General features: G+C 46.6%; 1 protein-coding gene across 1 annotated transcript in view; it reads left to right on the forward strand.

Annotated features, from left to right (window-relative positions):
* LOC126426439 (poly [ADP-ribose] polymerase tankyrase-like) overlaps positions 1–21653 on the forward strand; it is a 44958-nt gene that overhangs the window by 11499 nt on the left and 11806 nt on the right. The window contains exon 2 of the mRNA XM_050088355.1: positions 1932–2051. Within this exon, the coding sequence (XP_049944312.1) occupies positions 1932–2051 (120 nt within the window). The remainder of the gene's footprint in view (positions 1–1931; positions 2052–21653) is intronic.

The raw sequence follows: 21653 nt of genomic DNA on the forward strand, positions 1-21653 counted from the left end.
CTCTGTCCCCTTTTATAAGGCCGCTGGCAGAGTGAGGGTTACTTTTTATGCCAGAAGTCGTTGGCCGTCAATGCTGATTATTAATCCAAATTTAAAGACAGGCGGGTTTCGAACGCAGGACCGAGGACATTTTGATTGTTAATCAAAGGCGCTAAACCTAGACCACGTAGTGCTGTTTATATTATGTACATTCAAATACGTGGGACAGCCTGATTACTGCACTGCTAACTCCTGATTGATCATTGGCTGAAGTGACATATTTGACCTTTCCTGCCTAATAACTCTGCTCTCATTCCAGCAACTACTTTGTCCTTATATTTGTTTTTAGTTTGCGCTTCATTTGGAACAATTTCTTATTTATCATACTAAGCTATGGCTGTAGAAACTGATTAGTCTTTTTGGAGCCCCAAGTGGTTCATGTTGAGTGACTGACTACCTTTGTTGGTGGAGTGTGCTCTGTCATACACTAGTGGCTATTAAAATTGCTACACCAAGAAGAAATGCCGATGATAAACAGGTATTCGTTGGACAAATATATTATACTAGAACTGACATGTGATTACATTTTCATGCAATTTTGGTGCATAGATCGTGAGAAATCAGTACCCAGAACAACCAACTCTGGCTGTAATAACGGTCTTGATACGTCTGGACATTAAGTCAAACAGAGTTTGGATGGCGTGTACAGGTACAGCTGCCCATGCAGCTTCACACAAGATACCACAGTTCATCAAGAGTAGTGACTGGCGTATTGTGACGAGCCAGTTGCTCGGCCACCATTGACCAGACGTTTTCAATTGTTCAATTCGTGAGAGATCTGGAGAATGTAATGGATCTGCAACATGCGGTCGTGCATTATCCTGCTGAAATAAAGGGTTTCGCAGGGATCGAATGAAGGGTAGAGCGACGGGTCGTAACACATCTGAAATGTAACGTCCACTGTTCAAAGTGCCGTCAATGCGAACAAGACGTGACCGAGACGTGTAACCAATGGCACCCCATACCATCACGCCGGGTGATACGCCAGTATGGCAATGACTAATACATGCATCCAATGTGCGTTCACCGCGATGTCGTCAAACACGGATGCGACCATCATTATGCTGTAAACAGAACCTGGATTCAACCGAAAAAAATGACGTTTTGCCATTCGTGCACCCAGGTTCGTCGTTGAGTACACCATCACATGCGCCCCTGTCTGTGATGCAGCGTCAAGGGTAACCACAGCCATGGTCTCCGAGCTGATAGTCCATGCTGCTGCAAACGTCGTCGAACTGTTCGTGCAGATGGTTGTTCTCTTGCAAACGTCCCCATCTTATGACACAGGGATCGAGACGTGGCTGCACGATCCGTTACAGCCATGCGGATAAGATGCCTGTCATCTCGACTGCTAGTGATACGAGGCCGCTGGGTTCCAGCACGGCGTTCCGTATTACCCTCCTGAACTCACCGATCCCATATTCTGCTAGCAGTCATTGGATCTCGACCAATGCGAGCAGCAATGTCGCGATACGATAAACCGCAATAGCGATAGGCTACAATGTGACCTTTATCCAAGTCGGAAACGTGATAGTACGCATTTCTCCTCCTTACACGAGGCATCACAACAACGTTTAACCAGACAACGCCGGTCAACTGCTGTTTGTAAATAAGAAATCGGTTGGAAACGTTCCTCATGTCCGCAGGTTGTAGGTGTCGCCACCGGCACCAACATTGTGTGAATGCTCTGAAAAACTAATCATTTGCATATCACGGCATCTTCTTCCTGTCGGTTAAATTTCGCGTCTGTAGCACGTCATCTTCGTGGTGTAGCAGTTTTAATGACCAATAGTGTATGTATGTAGACAACTGCTCATCAGTATTATTTGTGGTATGCTGCCCTCTGGCAGCGTGAGAACACGCCCGCCTACACTGCCCCTCTCTCTTTGCAGCACACCAGCGACTACAGAGGAGGGGCCCGCCACCAGTGCTCAGACACCTGCCACAGCTGCACCAGTCACGTCTTCCCAGCACACCCCTCCACCTGACGACGCCGCTGTGTCTCGCTTACGGTGAGTTGCAGCAATGTACACTCCTGGAAATTGAAATAAGAACACCGTGAATTCATTGTCCCAGGAAGGGGAAACTTTATTGACACATTCCTGGGGTCAGATACATCACATGATCACACTGACAGAACCACAGGTACATAGACACAGGCAACAGAGCATGCACAATGTCGGCACTAGTACAGTGTATATCCACCTTTCGCAGCAATGCAGGCTGCTATTCTCCCATGGAGACGATCGTAGAGATGCTGGATGTAGTCCAGTGGAACGGCTTGCCATGCCATTTCCACCTGGCGCCTCAGTTGGACCAGCGTTCGTGCTGGACGTGCAGACCGCGTGAGACGACGCTTCATCCAGTCCCAAACATGCTCAATGGGGGACAGATCCGGAGATCTTGCTGGCCAGGGTAGTTGACTTACACCTTCTAGAGCAGGTTGGGTGGCACGGGATACATGCGGACGTACATTGTCCTGTTGGAACAGCAAGTTCCCTTGCCGGTCTAGGAATGGTAGAACGATGGGATCGATGACGGTTTGGATGTACCGTGCACTATTCAGTGTCCCCTCGACGATCACCAGTGATGTACGGCCAGTGTAGGAGATCGCTCCCCACACCATGATGCCGGATGTTGGCCCTGTGTGCCTCGGTCGTATGCAGTCCTGATTGTGGCGCTCACCTGCACGGCGCCAAACACGCATACGACCATCATTGGCACCAAGGCAGAAGCGACTCTCATCGCTGAAGACGACACGTCTCCATTCGTCCCTCCATTCACGCCTGTCGCGACACCACTGGAGGCGGGCTGCACGATGTTGGGGCGTGAGCGGAAGACGGCCTAACGGTGTGCGGGACCGTAGCCCAGCTTCATGGAGACGGTTGCGAATGGTCCTCGCCGATACCCCAGGAGCAACAGTGCCCCTAATTTGCTGGGAAGTGGCGGTGCGGTCCCCTACGGCACTGCGTAGGATCCTACAGTCTTGGCGTGCATCCGTGCGTCGCTGCGGTCCGGTCCCAGGTCGACGGGCACGTGCACCTTCCGCCGACCACTGGCGACGACATCGATGTACTGTGGAGACCTCACGCCCCACGTGTTGAGCAATTCGGCGGTACGTCCACCCGGCCTCCCGCATGCCCACTATACGCCCTCGCTCAAAGTTCGTCAACTGCACATACGGTTCACGTCCACGCTGTCGCGGCATGCTACCAGTGTTAAAGACTGCGATGGAGCTCCGTATGCCACGGCAAACTGGCTGACACTGACGGCGGCGGTGCACAAATGCTGCGCAGCTAGCGCCATTCGACGGCTAACACCGCGGTTCCTGGTGTGTCCGCTGTGCCGTGCGTGTGATCATTGCTTGTACAGCCCTCTCGCAGTGTCCGGAGCAAGTATGGTGGGTCTGACACACCGGTGTCAATGTGTTCTTTTTTCCATTTCCAGGAGTGTATGTGCACAACTGGTGCGTTAACGAATACTTACGGTAAAAAACTAATTCAACTTTCTCTCAATTTTTCCACAAAAGACGTAACGTTTCTCACGAAAAATTACTGCTTTTTTGTAGTTTTTAAGTTATAATGTGGAAAAAACTAAAATCGGAGAAGGTGGATCCAGTGAGAATTATATTCAGTTCTTAATCACTCAGTCGCACTTGTATGGGAAATATACGGGGTGTTACAAAACGGTACGGCCAAACTTTCAGTAAACATTCCTCACACACAAACAAAGAAAATATGTTACGTGGACATGTGTCCGGAAACGCTTACTTTCCATGTTAGAGCTCATTTTATTACTTCTCTTCAAATCACATTAATCATGGAATGGAAACACACAGCAACAGAACGTACCAGCGTGACTTCAAACACTTTGTTACAGGAAATGTTCAAAATGTCCTCCGTTAGCGAGGATACATGCATTCACCCTCCGTCGCATGGAATCCCTGATGCGCTGATGCAGCCCTGGAGAATGGCGTATTGTATCACGGCCGTCCACAATACGAGCACGAAGAGTCTCTACATTTGGTACCGGGGTTGCGTAGACAAGAGCTTTCAAATGCCCCCATAAGTGAAAGTCAAGAGGGTTGAGGTCAGGAGAGCGTGGAGGCCATTGAATTGTTCTGCCTCTACCAATCCGTCGGTAACCGAATCTGTTGTTGAGCAAGCGTACTAACTCTTCGACTGAAATGTACCGGAGCTTCGTCGTGCATGAACCACATGTTGTGTCGTACTTGTAAAGGCACATGTTCTAGCAGCACAGGTAGAGCATCACGTATGAAATCATGGCGGTGAATCGAGGAAGTACAGTACATACTGACGAAACTAAAATAAGCTCTAACATGGAAATTAAGCGTTTCCGGACACATGTCCGCATAACATCTTTTCTTTATTTGTGTGTGGAGAATGTTTCCTGAAAGTTTGGCCGTACCTTTTTGTAGCACCCTGTATTATACCGGACCGTATCCTTTCCCAAAGCTTTCTCATTCATATGTCTAATACAGTTTCTCCTTTAGTTCATGGTTATGTATCTTAGAAAATTGTCTTTTGAAAATGGGTATGGAATAATGGGTTTGTTACACTGTTATTCAACACATCTCATAAGTTATACAAATGAAGAATTGTGGAAGGTAGGAGTAACATCACTGGGGAAGTGTAGTGACTGGAGGACTGTTGGTTGTCTTAGTACAAGGAATGCGTATGAGAAGCTCTGGTGGCTGAGTTCGAAAATCATGGATGAAAGGACGAAAAATGAAACGAAATAATCATACGGTGTTGATGGTCGAAAGTCCGCAGTTGCGGAAATTCGGCCAGAGAGTTGCAAGTCTCTTCAGTCGACACCACACTGGGCAACTTTCACGTCAATGATGAGGCGCCTTGCCACGGTTCGCGCGGCTCACCCCATCGGAGGTTCGAATCCTCCCTCGGGCATGCGTGTCCTTAGCGTAGGCTGGTTTAAGTTAGATTAAGTAGTGTGTAGGCCTAGGGAGCGATGACCTCAGCAGTTTCGTCCCATAGGAACTTACCCCAAAAACCACAATGAAGAGGGCAACACAACACCCAGTCCCCGAGCAGAGAAAATCTGTGACCTGCCCGGGTATTGAACCAGGACCTGCTGCATGGCAGTCATACTCGTGCTCATAAGAAGCAGGGAATCCAGCAAATCCTGTTGTGGACATGATTGAGTGGAGACTGAATTTCAGGCTTCAGTAACTCTAAGTGAGCCCCTGCAGTGGATCGAGCTTCGTTGGCAAATGAGCCTCGTGTATATTGGGCATCATGTGGCATTTCTTGTGTAAATGCATCCCGAAGTTCACTTTTATTTTTGGAAATCAGAGACGTAATAGGAGAGGCAGAGACTTCCTCACCAATTCAGACTTTGTACCAGACCAGCATTCGAAAGCAGGACCTTTGCCTTCCAGAGACGAGTGCTCTAACAACCGAGCTATGCAACGACGACTCACGACCCGCCTCACAGCTTTACTTCCGTCAGTGACTCATCTCATACCTCCCAACCTTCACAGAAATTCTCCTGCGTAGCTTGAAAGACTAGCACTCTTGGAAGAAAGGATATTGCGTGCACATGGATTAGCCAAAGCCTGGGGGACGTCTTCATTCTGGAAACATCCCGTAGGCTGTGGCTGAGCCATGTGTCTGCAGTAACTGTTCTTCCAGGAGTGCTAATCCTGCTACTTATGCAGGAAAAGTTCTGTGGAGTTTCAAAGATAGGAAATGAGGTACTGACGAAAGTAGAGCTGTGAGGAGGGGGCGTGAGTTGCGCTTGTGTAGCTCAGCCTGTAGAGAACTCGTCTCTGGAAGACAAAGGTCCTGGTTTCGAATGCTGGTCTGGTACACAGTCTTAATCTGCCAGCTTCTTGCATATACGCGCACATTGTGCTGCAGAGTGAAAAATTCATTCACCGATATCGATCAGATAGTGAATTGCTATGTTTCCCACATGACTTCTTTATTAAGTCAATACATTTCGAAGTCAAATGCTGTGCAATTTGTACCTGATCAATAATTATACAGACCAATGACTTACAACAGAGACACTATTCAACATGCGTTTTGAAATTAATCAGAGCAGAATGCATCAAGTCATTGTGTGTGTAACACAGGAGTAACAAGAAGACACACTGCAGCAATTCAAGCAATTTAATGTTGATAATAGTATAAGAAGGGTATGAACGGGCTTAAGAGTACAGTCCTACTGATATAGTGGTCAATGAATTCATAGTCTGCTTACATAGGATGGTCAGCTGCGGACATCTGCAACCTGTAAATCTACTGTACATTTAAAAGCCTCTTGCAGCATAGGTAGACAACAGAAGTAGACCCACCTCGACCGACGGTCATGTAAGACACACAGCGCTTATACTGAACTTACATCAGGAAAGCAGTCAACAGAAATTTGCCAAATTTGCCCACAGGAACAACTGACACAACAAGTAGAAGGAAAAAACCAATGAGAAGAAACCATCGGGAAACATATTAGAAGCAATGAACAGAGAGGAAAAGTTTGTAAAAAAAAAAAAGAAAAAAAATACCTGGCTATGTAAGATGACAGAGCAACATACATACTCGCGTAGCACTTACTCATACGGCAACTACTGAAGGTACCTCTGAAGTAGGATGAAAAACGAGACACTCTTGTTATTAGCAATCGTAGATACACAATTTCATAGGAGATGTGGTCGTTGGGGAGCGGTAGTCCTAGGTTGAGAGACAAAAATGGCTCTGAGCACTGTGGGACGTAACATCTGAAGTCATCAGTCCCCCAGAACTTAGAACTAGTTAAACCTAACTATCCTAAGCACATCACACACATCCATGCAAGAGGCATCATTCGAACCTGCGACCGTAGTGGTCGCGCGGTTCCAGACTGAAGCGCCTAGAACCGCTCGGCCACACCGGCAGGCTGAGAGACACGTACACGTTTTAAGATCGTCTTTACTTCGCAAAAAACACAGCTCCAATTATACACACAATTGTTCCATAAAATGGGCACCTGCTTAATCTAAATTTTAATAGTAACGCTACTTATTAAAAAATTTTAAAACGCAGTGGTCAGTCAGAAGATTACAAAGCACAGTATCAACTTTTATAATATTCAGAAATCAACATGAGGCTTAGCTCACTGGGCTAAATGCTGCTCAAGCTCCAGCCACAGTTATTACTTGAATTGCACTGAAGCTAGATATCAAAAGTCTGAAGTAAAACTGCAAATAACTAGAATTTCTCCAAGACTTAATTCAAAAGCACAAACTCTGGTCAAGCTCCAGATTCAGTTGTTATCTGAAGAACGTCCCAGTCTCGTACTACTACCAATCATCTCTTCTCACCGCTATTTGCTTCTCCTGCATTTTAAGAATAAACAGGATGTAGTTAAGGTGCCCTGAGACCGTGGTGACTAGGTACACGAGACACATACAACTGCTCCACAAGAAAAGACAAATTTGGTCAACTACCATCAAGGAATGAGGTGGGTGGGTCACGGGCAAGGTGTCATATGTAAAGAAGATATGCCCAGATGTCAAATACAACAGGAACCATTCACAGGTCCCACTGCCCTTTGACCTCAAAACAGTAGCAGCCCTGAACAAAGACGTTAACCGAGCAGTGGCTGCGTGACTGCATACAAGCACAGATGACAAAATGGTAGATATCGAAATAGACGACAGAGGGATTTACAAACAATTAAAATCGCTCAAAAGAGGAGAGGCCGCTGGACCTGATGGGATACCAGTTCGATTTTACACAGAGTACGCGAAGGAACTTGCCCCTCTCCTTGCAACGGTGTACCGTAGGTCTCTAGAACAGCGTAGCGTTCCAAAGGATTGGAAAAGGGCACAGGTCATCCCCGTTTTCAAGAAGGGACGTCGAACAGATGTGCAGAACTATAGACCTATATCTCTAACGTCTATTTTGGAACACATATGTTCGAGTATAATGAATTTTCTGGAGACTAGAAATCTACTCTGTAAGAATCAGCACGGGTTTCGAAAAAGACGATCGTGTGAAACCCAGCTCGCGCTATTCGTCCACGAGACTCAGGGGGACATAACCACGGGTTCACAGGTAGATGCCGTGTTTCTTGACTTCCGCAAGGCGTTCGATACAGTTCCCCACAGTCGTTTAATGAACAAAGTAAGAGCATATGGACTATCAGACCAATTGTGTGATTGGATTCAAGAGTTCCTAGATAACAGAACGCGGCATGTCATTCTCAATGGAGAGAAGTCTTCCGAAGTAAGAGTGATTTCAGGTGTGCCGCAGGGGAGTGTCGTAGGACCGTTGCTATTCGCAATATACGTAAATGACCTTGTGGATGACATCGGAAGTTCACTGAGGCTTTTTGCGGATGATGCTGTGGTATATCGAGACGTTGTAACACTGGAAAATTGTACTTAAATGCGGGAGGATCTGCAGCGAATTGGCGCATGGTGCAGGGAATGGCAATTGAATCTCAATGTAGACAAGTGTAATGTGCTGCGAATACATAGAAAGATAGATCCCTTATCATATAGCTACAAAATAGCAGGTCAGCAACTGGAAGCAGTTAATTCCATAAATTATCTGGGAGTACGCATTAGGAGTGATTTAAAATGGAATGATCATATAAAGTTGATCGTTGGTAAAGCAGATGCCAGACTGAGATTCATTGGAAGAATCCTAAGGAAATGCAATCCGAAAACAAAGGAAGTAGGTTACAGTGCACATGTTTGCCCACTGCTTGAATACTGCTCAGCAGTGTGGGGGCCGTACCAGATACGGTTGACAGAAGAGATAGAGAAGATCCAACGGTGAGCAGCGCGCTTCGTTACAGAATCATTTAGTAATCGCGAAAGTGTTACGGAGATGATAGATAAACTCCAGTGGAAGACTCTGCAGGAGAGACGCTCGGTACGGGCTTTTGTCGAAGTTTCGAGAACATACCTTCACCGAAGAGTCAAGCAGTATATTGCTCCCTCCTACGTATATCTCGCGAAGAGACCAAGAGGATAAAATGAGAGAGATTAGAGCCCACACAGAGGCATACCGACAATCCTTCTTTACACGAACAATACGAGACTGGAATAGAAGGGAGAACCGATAGAGGTACTCAGGGTACCCTCCGCCACACACCGTCAGGTGACTTGCGGAGTATGGATGCGGATGTAGATGTCGATGTAGAAGCCATACCCTCTGAACCTGACCAGCCACGAGCGCAACGCTTTCTCCCCTCTTGTGTTCAGCTGCAGAAGTGTCTAGCCCAGAGACATCTCACGGGCTGGCATCAGGTCACAACTACACAACCAGTGGAGACGTCAGCGATTAACTGTGGGACGAAGGACCAGGGAGATGTCAGTGAGCACACACACACACACAAACACACACACACACACACACACACACACACACACTACCTTACCAACACTCAGAATTGTTTGGGACCACAAGATTCCCAGATCCATGCGTCTTTAATGCTTCCTCATTCAAATCGGTGACAATACCAAGAGAACAATTCTCAGTAAACGTCAGCACAGCCAATGACATAAACATCATTTGATTGCCCTGCCGAGCTGCCTCTTGCGACCTCCATCTCAGGTGGTCAAGTTTACTCGTTCACTGCCGCACACACAGACTCCATCTGTCAAGATGTCACCACTGTTCAGGTGCTGCAGCGTCCCCGCTTGTTGCAGTAGCCTAGGTGCTACCTCCAGCTGTGTGCTCTTGCAGCACCGTGGTTGGCTGCGGTGTGCACCTGAACAGAGCAAGTACCGTCACCGTCCCTTCTACTATACCCCAAGGACAGTGACAGAGGTAAGAGATGAAAACCTAAAATAGTAGCCTTGTCAAGTGTTGCACACAAAACACAGGTATACAATCTAAACAGTTACAGAGACACGCTCTTAAACATAACTCTTGTGCCCCATTTGGCATTTATAACCAATATGATTTCTGTGTTATTGGTCCCTCCTGGATTGGATAGAGGTACTTTCAGTGTTTACTTGGTATGCATATCGCCCATGAAAAAGGTGCCATTAAAGGCAAGATCTGTGTCAGTTCCACAGATCTGGGCAACAGCTTCCCCATCACTTTAGCTGATCCCCTGCTCACTGTACTGAATTTTTTAACCACACCCTGCTCCATGGAGTGAGGTTGGCAGTCTTCCAGCATAGTTTTTCTGCACCATCCTATCATGGGTGGACTCAAAATTTTTTTATGCACGCTTTTCCATTTGTCTCTAATTTGTTCAACATCGATCTGCTCAGCAGTAAAGCATTCAGTGACAAAAAATTCAAGACGGTGCTCTGTTGAGTTTAAACGCTAATATGATGACGACTGGAGCCTGCTTATGAGCTTTGTGTGCTGCGGTATAGAAGGCGTATCCCAACCAAGACAATAACGAATCCCTCCATGTATAGTCCTCACGGTGGTATGTGATAAGAGCTGCCAGCAGGTTGCGATTAATTCTCTGAGTATCCCAGATTCAGAAAACACAGGGTGGTCATTCTCTCACTTTGAAGCGAAATTTCCTAAATCGCATGGAAGTGAAATCCGGTTCATTGTCGGTAACCACTACCTCACAGGACCCGAATGTGCTCAAGATTGATGTTATTGTGTGACATCATACCTCGTGTCGTGATCAACCAGGTCAACCGTGTAAGGGGGTCTACACACACCAGTATGTAGCAGTTTTACTCTTCTGGGCATGGGAATGGGTCCAGATAATCAATGTACAATTTCTCCATTGTTTACAAGATCATATCAATGAATGCCAACAATACATATGCTTGTATACATATACATATACATATACATACTGACATAACAATGCCATCGATACATATGTTGCAGTGTAGCTGCCCCCCCCCCCCAGCGTTCCTGTACCAGGATTACAGCCATTTCAGATTTCAGACATCGATGCATTAGTTTGCACTATGACATCCCTGTTAAAATGTGGCACAGAGAAGAATGGTGCTCTCACCAAGGCTACTTAGCCTCCCAAAGGCTAATTAATGAGAGGCCCCCCCCTCGAATTTCTTCCCTTCCTGTCTCATATGATTAAGTGGCACTGACAATTGCGCAAAGTTCAGCACGAATCACTGAAGAAAGTTTGTCATCCCGATAAAGTGAACTGGCTTCTTCACATTTATTGGGTGAGAGGGGAGGGGGTGTCAGGAGTGAATGGGTTAAGTATGTTGCTGGTCAGTTTTGACCACCATTCATAAACTGGGTGCTCTCAGAAAGATATCTTCATCTGAGAAAATCGTACTTTTGATTGGGAAACCAGTTTTACTGAGCCGCTGTAGGACCTCCACAAAATGCACTAAGTGTTCGTCAAAGCTCTCACTAAATTAGACAATATGGTCAAGGTAAATACAGTGGCCTTTGAGTATGGAAAGCACCTTGTCCCCAATACTCTGGATAACATAGTGGCTCCTGTCGACAATCTGGATGGAACCCAATTGTATTCATAAAGGTTACAATTTGTAGTAAAAACTGTTACTGCTTTCAAGGCCTTGGCCAAAAACATTTGTTAGTATGTGTGACTAGGGTCATCTTCTTAAAGCACGCAAAACATGAATGAAGGTCGGACAGTGGAATAGACTGAACCACTATCTGTTTAAGTAGCTTTAATCCGCTACTGCATGCACTAATCCTCTCCTTTTGATGCTACAAAGATGGGCGCCGGATAGAGTGAATACAGTTCTTCGGCATTCCCAATCTACACTTGTGTCTTGCCACCCCCAAACTCTGGAAGTCCACAAATCCTGTTCCAAGCTAAACTAATCAGATTGCATGAACTCAACAAATCTAAAAGTGTATAGACAGGCTCTTTATTGAAACCTGCCAGTATATACACAGTACATTTGACCCTGATGTGCACTATTCACGTTGAACTGATCCTTCCCATTGTGTCACATGCCTTCCCTACTCTGAAGCTGAGTACAGTTCTTGTCTAGCATACCTTTATTTTGGTACCTGTAACATCCAGCTTTGGTCCAGCTCGACCATCCTGTTGTTTTTTGTGCCACTTCCTATTGCCCGCCTTGGCGCTCATTCACATGCAGTCAGCATGTCTAACAACCTCTACCTCCGTAATTACTCTCACTAAATGCTCAAAATTGACTGCTTTCTAGCTGAAGGTAACACTATAACGATAACTGGGGTGAATGCCTTCCAAGACGTTCAGTACGATTTCCTGTTCAGTAAATTCGAAACACTAACCCGTGCTAAGTCTCATAACCTCTTCATGTTATCCACAAACATTTAATTGTCACCCTGCACACTAAAATACTGCTTCTCAGTCAACTGATGGCGTGTATGCAGCAATAAGATGTTGTTACTGACTCAACACCTAAAATTAACAAATAGAATTCAATAACATATAGCCTGTCTCATCAATTGTTCCCGCTGACCAGACGCCATAGGGCTCAAAATTTCACCTTGATCTTGTAGTTCCACAGGAAAAACTAGTGCTCTCTCAACCTCCTCGAAAAATGTGACCAACAACCCTCCCCCTGCCCACAGCAGGCTGGCCAAGCAGTTTGGTATTTTGACAAAGGTCTCAGAGAACCTTTCCCTCATGTCTCGCCTAATATGTTCACTGGTTGTTGCATGTGGGGACAAAGGTATTCCCCCTCGCTACCCTATTATCGGTCGTATGAATGACAGTCCACTTTCTGAACCAGTAATACAGACTCATTTATTTGTCCTTGCAACTTCATGCAATCCGACCCTGTTACCTTCTCTTTCAGTTCCTGTATCTTACCATCAACACATCTACTTGCCTCTGTAACAATTTGCAAACTCCTCCAGATGTATCATTGATACACAAATCCCATTTGCATAATTTACCGCATACATCCTAATTCTTCTGAGTCGTGTGCTGGAAGACTCAGCCCCATCAACGTTTAATTAAGGCATTTGCACTGCTGGAGGCAGTGCTACTGACCTCATCCTTACTGAGGGCTGATGGCATGACTGCACAGTCCACTGCCTCCTGCAGTCATCACGCCAACTCGCCTGTGTTCCCAGTCTACTTGCACCCTCTAATCTCAAGACCATAGTGGAGCTTGTCCATGAGCAGTTCTGCAACACCTGCCATCTTCCATGCTGCTGTCCTAAAACACAAAACAATCCAAATGTGGAAGAATAAATAACCCCCAAAATTACTGAATGCTAAACTTATAAAGAAAAGATCTTTGAAGAATTCAAAAGATATTTTTTTCCTAACTGCACTGTATACACCTCCCACCACCCAGAACCACGTTCTGCTATCCAAGTGCTGCGGAACTGGTCATTCGGGAGTGGTAGTGCTGGACTGAGAGACGTGTACACATTTTGTGACCATGATTATTTCACGAATAGACACAAAAATTCCCATTCCCAGGGGGTGGGAACCCAGTTACGATCATACACATAATTGTTCCAATATAACCACATTCTTCATCTAAATTTTAGTAGTAACACTATTCATAAAAAAATTTCAAATCTCATCAGTCACTTATAAGGTAGCAAAAGGCACAATTCCAACATTCATAATACTCATAAATCAATTCAGACTTTAGCCCATAGGGCCAACAGGTAGTCAAGCTTAGCGGTAGATATTACTTAAATGAAACTTAAGGTGCATACCAAAATGCTCAAGCAAAAGAGCGATTGAACCAGTCGAAGATTTAAATCAAAAGCACAAACACTGGTGGAGTTCCCGCCTCAATTATTACATACTGCAGCTCTGAAGTTCAAGTTCAGTTGCCCATCATCAATCCAAGATTTAAATGTGATTTGAGACTTTCTCGGCGTATTCCATTCGTGAAATCTTCTCGGGTGATCAGCCGAGTAAAGGCGTCGTCTTCTCGCAACGTTTCGAAGGGTTTCGTACCCATCATCTTCAAGCGAAGTGAAGATCTTCGCTTGAAGATGATGGGTACGAAACCCTTCGAAACGTTGCGAGAAGACGACGCCTTTACTCGGCTGATCACCCGAGAAGATTTCACGAATCCAAGATTTAATTAAAGGCACAAACACTGATCAATCTCCAGCTTCATTTATTATTTGAATGGTACTTAAGGTACCAAATTTCTTAACGTTTAGTCACTAGAAATCGATACTAGGTTTAGGAAATTTGGAAATTTGTGGTAAGGACTATGGGACCAAACTGTTGAGGTCATCATTTAATTCAAGAGCATAAACGCTAGTCAGACTAAAGGTTGAGCTATTATTAGAATCACACAACGTTTCATACCACCTGCAATCGGTTCTTCAAGCCACTAACGGACACTCCTGCATTTTGAGAATAAACAACACATGGTTAAGTGCACCTGAAGGGCTTGGTGCAAGGTGCACAATGCAAATACGACTCCTCCACAATAAATAACAAATTTGCTCAATTACTGTCAAGGAATTTTTGTGGATGGGAGGGAAAATCCATGCTTTGCATTAATAAAATATCCTCAGTTTTGAAACACAACCGCAACTATTAACACGAGTTACTGATCGTCGAGTTCAAAACAACAGAAGCTGCACACATAGTCTTGAAGCCATCAGTGGCTGTTTGACTGCACACAGGTTGTAAGTTATAAAACTAATCAGCCACGACCACAATAGTTTCTCCCCAATTACTAGTTACAAATACAGAGTGTTACAAAAAGGTATGGCCAAACTTTCGGGAAACATTCCTCACACACAAAGAAAGAAAATATGTTATGTGGACACGTGTCCGGAAACGCATCCTTTCCATGTTAGAGTTCATTTTATTACTTCTCTTCAAATCACATTAATCGTCGAATGGAAACACACAGCAACAGAACGTACCAGCGTGACTTCAAACACTTTGTTACAGGAAATGTTCAAAATGTCCTCCGTTAGCGAGGATACATGCATTCACCCTCCATCGCATGGAATCCCTGATGCGCTTTTGCAGCCCTGGAGAATGGCGTATTCTATCACGGCCGTCCACAATACGAGCACGAAGAGCCTCTACATTTGGTACCGGGGTTGCGTAGACAAGAGCTTTCAAATGCACCCATAAATGAAAGTCAAGAGGGTTGAAGTCAGGAGAGCGTGGAGGCTATGGAATTGGTCCGCCTCTACCAATCCATCGGTCACCGAATCTGTTGTTGAGAAGTGTACGATCACTTCGACTGAAATGTGCAGGAGCTCCATCGTGCATGAACCACATGTTGTGTCGTACTTGTAAAGGCACATGTTCTAGCAGCACAGGTAGAGTACCCCATATGAAATCACGATAACGTGCTCCATTGGGCGTAGGTAGAAGAACATAGTGACGAAGCTAAAATGAGCTCTGACATGGAAATTAAGCGTTTCCGGACAAGTGTCCACATAACATATTTTTCTTTCTTTGTGTGTGAGGAATGTTTCCTGAAAGTTTGGCCATACCTTTTTGTAACACTCTGTATATCTTAGCCAGCCACACTACCTCCAGTGGTTACAGTGGCCCTGGCATTAGCTCCAGCCTTGCACTTTCCACGGCTAGTACTGCTACAGTTATAATAACTATTATGTAATTTGGTAGTTGCCATACATGACATAGTTTCTGAGACCTGCAGTGACATATGTGAAGTACTTATAATGTTTATTAATGCGTAACGGAGATAATATCACTAAAATACTGTAAATGACATTTGAAATATACATAGAAGCTGTCACATAGCTTGCTGAATAAAATCTGCTATATAGTTCATGAGAGGGCAGATAGGGAGAGCATAGATAAGCAGCTTTTATTGATCATCATATATCTCTAATGAAACAGTGATTTTTTTTGTTATGATTTTAGGGCGCAAAACTGCTACGGTCATTAGCGCCCGGTCTGTGACTTAGGAAATGGTAAACAATCGAAACTGGAAACCGGCAGCAATGGGAGCGAAACTCAAAAAAAGGGAAAACCAAAATCAGAAGGAAAGCTTAAAAAACCACTACAAAGAGGGGTTGTTTGTCCCCAAAAAATAGCTTCAAATGACTGACGTCATCTCATTGGCACTAATAAACTCAAGGACGCGATCAGCTGAGCGCGTGTCATCTGCTAAAATGGAAGATATATCAGGCGATAGCTGTAGACGGGCGCGTAACGGAGTAAAATAGGGGCACTCAATTAAAATGTGTCTTACCGTCCACAGCTGAGAGCAGTGGGGACAGAGTGGGGGAGGATCGCCGCTTAAAAGATGTCGATGGCTAAGAAGACAGTGCCCTATCCGGAGTCTAGTTAAAATTACCTCCTCCCGACGACGAGTTTGGGAGGAAGAGGTCCTAGCAATTTATTATTCGGAAGTGTCGACCAACGTGCGTGCCATAAAAGAGCAACACGACGACATAAAACGCTCCGTAGATCGGCGAAGGGAATCATGCGAATAGCTGGCCAAAGAAGAGAGACTGCAGCCTTGGCCGCTATATCGGCCGCCTCATTTCCACAGATACCAGTATGTCCTGGTATGCAGAGGAACGCCACAGAGACGACCCCCAAGTGGAGCCAGTCCTGAATCCGGTGTACCAGAGGGTGGACAGGGTAGAGAGCTTGGAGACTGAGGAGAGAGCTGAGAGAATCTAAGCAGATAACATACTGTATCCGCTGATGGCGACGGATATATTGGACAGCCTGGAGAATTGCATAAAGCTCCACAGTAAAAACCGAACACTGGTCGGGAAGCCGAAATCGATTGGGGGTACTCCCAGCACCAAACGATGTTTTGGAGCCATCAGTGTAAATAAATGTAGCATCCTTCATTTTTGCGCATAGAGCACCAAATGCCCAACGATAAACAAGAGAAGGGGTACCATCCTTGGGAAACTGACAAAGGTCATGCAGCAGGCAGGTCCGGGGCTGGAGCCAAGGCGGTGCTGTACCCCAAGTTGTCAAGAAAGTTTTAGGAAAGTGGAAGGAAGGAGAATGGAGCAGTTGACGGAAGTGGACTCCCAGTGGTAGTAGGGTGGAAGGGCGGCCTGAATACCCTAAATCCAAGGAGGCATCGAAAAAAATGTCATGGGCAGGATTAGCAGGCGTGGAAGACAGATGGCTAGCACAAAGACTCAGGACAGCTCGCCGATTGGACAGCGGAGATTCAGTAGCATAAAGACTTTCCACAGGGCTGGTGTATAAAGCCCCAGACACTAAACGTAATCCACGGTGGTGGATAGAGTCGAGACGCCGAAGAATAGACGGCCGAGCAAGGGAGTAAACTATGCTTCCATAATCCAATTTCGAGCGCACTAACGCGCGATAGAGGCGGAGGACCACTCGGTTCGCTCACCAGGTACCATTCAGGACACGGAGGGTGTTGAGGGATCGCAGACAGCGAGCCGAAAGATAGGAAACGTGGGAGGACCAGCACAGTTTTCTGTCAAACATAAGACTCAAGAATTTAGCGACGTCCGAAAACGAGACAGGTCCTAGATGTAAGGAAGGTGGAAGAAACTCCGTACGACGCCAAAAATTAACACAAACGGTCTTACTGGGAGAAAAACGGAAGTCGGTTTCGATGCTCCAAGAGTGGAGGCGATCGAGACATCCTTGAAGACGCAAAATCGTCCACAAAGATGGAGCCCGAGATATCAGGAAGGAGATAATCCATAATTGGATTTATGGCAATGGCTAACAGGACAACACTTAGCACGGAGCCCTGGGGTACCCCGTTTTCTTGGGAGAGAGTACGGGAGAGAGTAGTGTTCACCCGCACTTTAAATGTGCGCTCTGCCATAAATTCACGAAGAAAAGGGGGCAGCTGACCTCGAAAGCCCCAAGAGAACAGTGTGCGGAGGATGCCTGTACTCCAACAGGTATCGTAAGCTCTCCCCAGATCAAAAAATATTGCTACTATTTGGCGTTTCCGGAGAAAATTGTTCATGATGTAAGTGGAGAGAGCAACAAGATGGTCAACTGCAGAACGATGCTTTCGGCAACCGCATTGGGCAGGTGTTAAAAGACTGCGGGACTCCAGTCACCAGGCTAAACGGCAATTCACCATACGCTCCAAAACCCTACATACACTACTCGTGAGAGAAATGGGGCGATGGCTAGAGGGTAGATGTTTGTCCTTTCCAGGTTTCGGGACAGGAACGACGATAGCTGCCCGCCATCGTCTGGGAAAAGTACTGCGGTCCAAATTCGATTATAAAGGTGAAGGAGGGAACGCAGAGTATGGTATGATAAATGTAGCAACATTTGGAGGTGAATATAATGCGGTCCTGGGGCGGAAGAGCGAGAGGAAGAGTGTGCATGGTGGAGTTCCCGCATGGAGAAAACAGTATTATAGCTTTCGCGATTTTGAAAGGAGAAAGCAAGAGGTTGCACTTCCGCTGCACGTTTCTTCGGGAGAAACGCTGGCGGGTAATTTGAAGAGTTCGAAATCTCAGCAAAGTGGTGACCCAATGAGTTAGAAATTGCGACGGGGTCCACTAATTTATCATGCGTGACATTGGGCCCAAAGACCAGGGAGAAACTAGGCGCGCCAGATAACCGTCGAATCCGACTCCAAACCTCCGAGGAGGGAGTGAAGGTGTTAAATGAGCTAGTAAAGAAGTCCCTTGCCTTCTTGCTATCGCGGATGACGCGACGGCATCGCGCACGGAACTGCTTATAGTGGATACAGTTGGCCAAAGGAGGATGGTGGCGGAAAACACGAAGAGCACGTCGCCGCTCACGTATTGCGTCACGGCATGCTTCGTTCAACCAAGGAAGGTGCGAGGTATTGAACGTTCCGCAGCTGTAAGAATAACTTCTGTAATATGAGTGACCTCATCATCGACGCTAGAAAAGTGACGGACATCGAATGTCGCTAGAGACGAAAAAAGTGTCCAATCGGCTTGGGCAAACTTCCAGCATCTCGGGCGCATATATGGCAGCTGTGGCTGCAATCTAAGGACACATGGAAAGTGGTCACTCGAGTGTGTATCAGCAAGAGCGAACAATTCGAGGCGCCGAGCTAGCGGAACAGTACCGACCGAAAGGTCCAAATGAGAGAAATTTGTCGTGGAGGCAGACAAAAATGTAGGGTCCCCAATGTTGAGACAAACAAGATCTGCTTGGTGGAAGACATCTATGAATAAAGAGCCACGCGCACAGAGATGCGGAGATCCCCAAAGTGGGTGGTGGGCATTGAAGTCCCCAACCATCAAATATGGGGGCGGAAGCTGACCAAGAAGATGAAGGAAATCAGCTCATGCCATTGGTGTGGACGATGGAATGTATACAGTACAAAGAGGGAAGGTGTATCCAGAAAGAGAAAGACGGACAGCGACAGCTTGGAAGGAAGTGTTTAAGTGGATTGGGTGATAATGGAAAGTATCATGGAGAAGAATCATGAATCCTCCACGTGCTGGAGTGCCTTCAACAGAGATCAAATGGGACTGACTGAAAATGGGAGGAAAACAAAGCGATCGCAGGGACGCAGCTTTGTTTCCTGAAAACAGAAGATGACTGGCGAGTAGGATCGTAAGCGTATCGACAATTAATCCCGATTGGCTCGAATGCCGCGGATATTCCAATGGATAATGGACATAGGGTGGACAGAAAATGGAAGAATGTGAGCAAGGTTGCCCTCAACTCAACGACTGCTCAGAGCTTGCGACCGACAGCGTGGAATGGCAGTCAGCTGAAGGCAAAAGATCCTGATCCATAGGTTGTTCAGGAGCAGCTCCTTCCATCAGCGATCGGCCAGTTGATCGGTGCCAGCAGTGCGCCTCGGCGTCACAGAAGACGGCCAAAGGCGGTTACCGCTAGGTGGTGCTGTAGATGAGACACGCCGTGGCGGAGGAGAGGAACTGTGTTTCTTATTAGCCTTCTTGGAGACAAGACGTTGAGACGAAGGAGGAACTGATGGTTGTGTAGCTGGGATATGTCAAAAATCTTCACGAGTAGGCTCTTTTTTGGAAGTCCGGGTGTCTGACTTTGGGGATCGAGATTTAGCACAACCCGCTGAAGGGTGAGCCATAGAGTGAGCAGGCGAGAGTGGGGAGGTTGAATGGGCGATCTTTGTGCTGGCCGATCTGACAACCGTGGCATTAAAGGTGAGATCACAAGTCTGCGTGGCTGCCTCTTTTGTTGGCCGAGGAGAGGCAAGGACAGTGCTGTATTTACCTGTGTGAGGAACAGTGGGCTTTCGACTGGCGAATAACTCTCGAGCCTTTTCCTTCACTCTGATTTCCTGAATGAGCCGTTCGTCTTTAAAAATGGTGCAATCTCTAGAGGAAGCAGAGTGGTCACCCATACAGTTGATGCAACGATGGGATGGAGGTGGACAAGCATCCTCATAGGCATCCTTGCCACACGTAGCGCATTTCGCCGGATTGGAACAGGACTGGCTGGTTGATTGAACCGGTGACACTGATAGCAACGCGTAGCGTTTGGGATGTAAGGGCGGACGGAAAATATCTCATAGCCCACTTTTATGGTCGATGGGAGATGAACTCTGTCAAATGTCAAGAAGACAGTACAGGTGGGAACGATGTTCGTGTCAACCCTTTTCACGAGTCGATGAACAGCCGTTATGCCCTGGTCGGACAGGTAGTTTTGAATTTCCTCGTCAGACAGTCCGTCGAGGGAGTGTGTATAAACCACCCCAGGTGATGAATTTACAGTGTGGTGCGCTTCCACCCGGACAGGGGAGGTGTTTAGCAGTGAAGCACGCAGCAATTTTTGTGTCTGGAGGGCAGCGACTATTTCTAACAACAAGGTGCCATTTCGTAATCTGGAACAAGACTTTGCAGGACCTGTAATTGCGTCGACACCTTTCTGAATAATGGAAGGGTTGACCGTGGAGAAGTCGTGACCTTCATCCGACCGAGAAACATCAAGGAACTGTGGCATCGATGGAAGAACTGTCCGTGGCTGAGACTCCTAGAACTTAGGCTTGTGAGCAGACATAGTAGATGATGAGGAAACCATTGCAAAAGTATCCCCCATGATTACCGGCGTCTCCGATGGCGCGTTCCTTCCTTGTGGGGGCCCTCTCTGAGGACACTCCCGCCTTAGGTGATTCTTCACACCTCAGGTCACACCTCCCGAGAAACAGACAGAGGGACCAATCGGCACTTTTGGAAGGTATCAGCTCGGGTAATCACCCCTCCCTGGGCCTGGCCGTTACCAGGGGCGTACGTGTCCTACCTGTCTACCTGGGGTGGGGAATTACGCGTTACCCCGTCACCGGCTACGCATGGTAATGCGTGGATCTGCCTTCAGACACACACACGGAGGATAAAAGAGAAAGGGAGGAACAAGACAGGAAAGAAGACAGGTCTCAAACGCCGCAGCGGAGAAATGGGTAAAGAGAAGAGGTAAGGAAAAGAGAAGGACAAAGGAAGGACAAAGACTTTCCAGCAGAAAAAGCGAAGAAGAGAGACTGTGGTGCAGTTTCGAGTGTCCGTCTCCAGACGTAGGCACTGAACATATTCCCAGAGGGGAAAAAGGGAATAATGTATTAATGGCTCTGAGCACTATGCGACTTAACTTCTGAGGTCATCAGTCGCCTAGAACTTAGAACTAATTAAACCTAACTAACCTAAGGTCATCACACACATCCATGCCCGAGGCAGGAATCGAACCTGCGACCGTAGCGGTCGCTCGGCTCCAGACTGTAGCGCCTAGAACCGCACGGCCACTCCGGCCGGCTGAAA

Source organism: Schistocerca serialis, chromosome 11, assembly GCF_023864345.2.
Source record: "Schistocerca serialis cubense isolate TAMUIC-IGC-003099 chromosome 11, iqSchSeri2.2, whole genome shotgun sequence".
Classification (NCBI taxonomy): Eukaryota; Metazoa; Arthropoda; class Insecta; order Orthoptera; family Acrididae; genus Schistocerca; species Schistocerca serialis.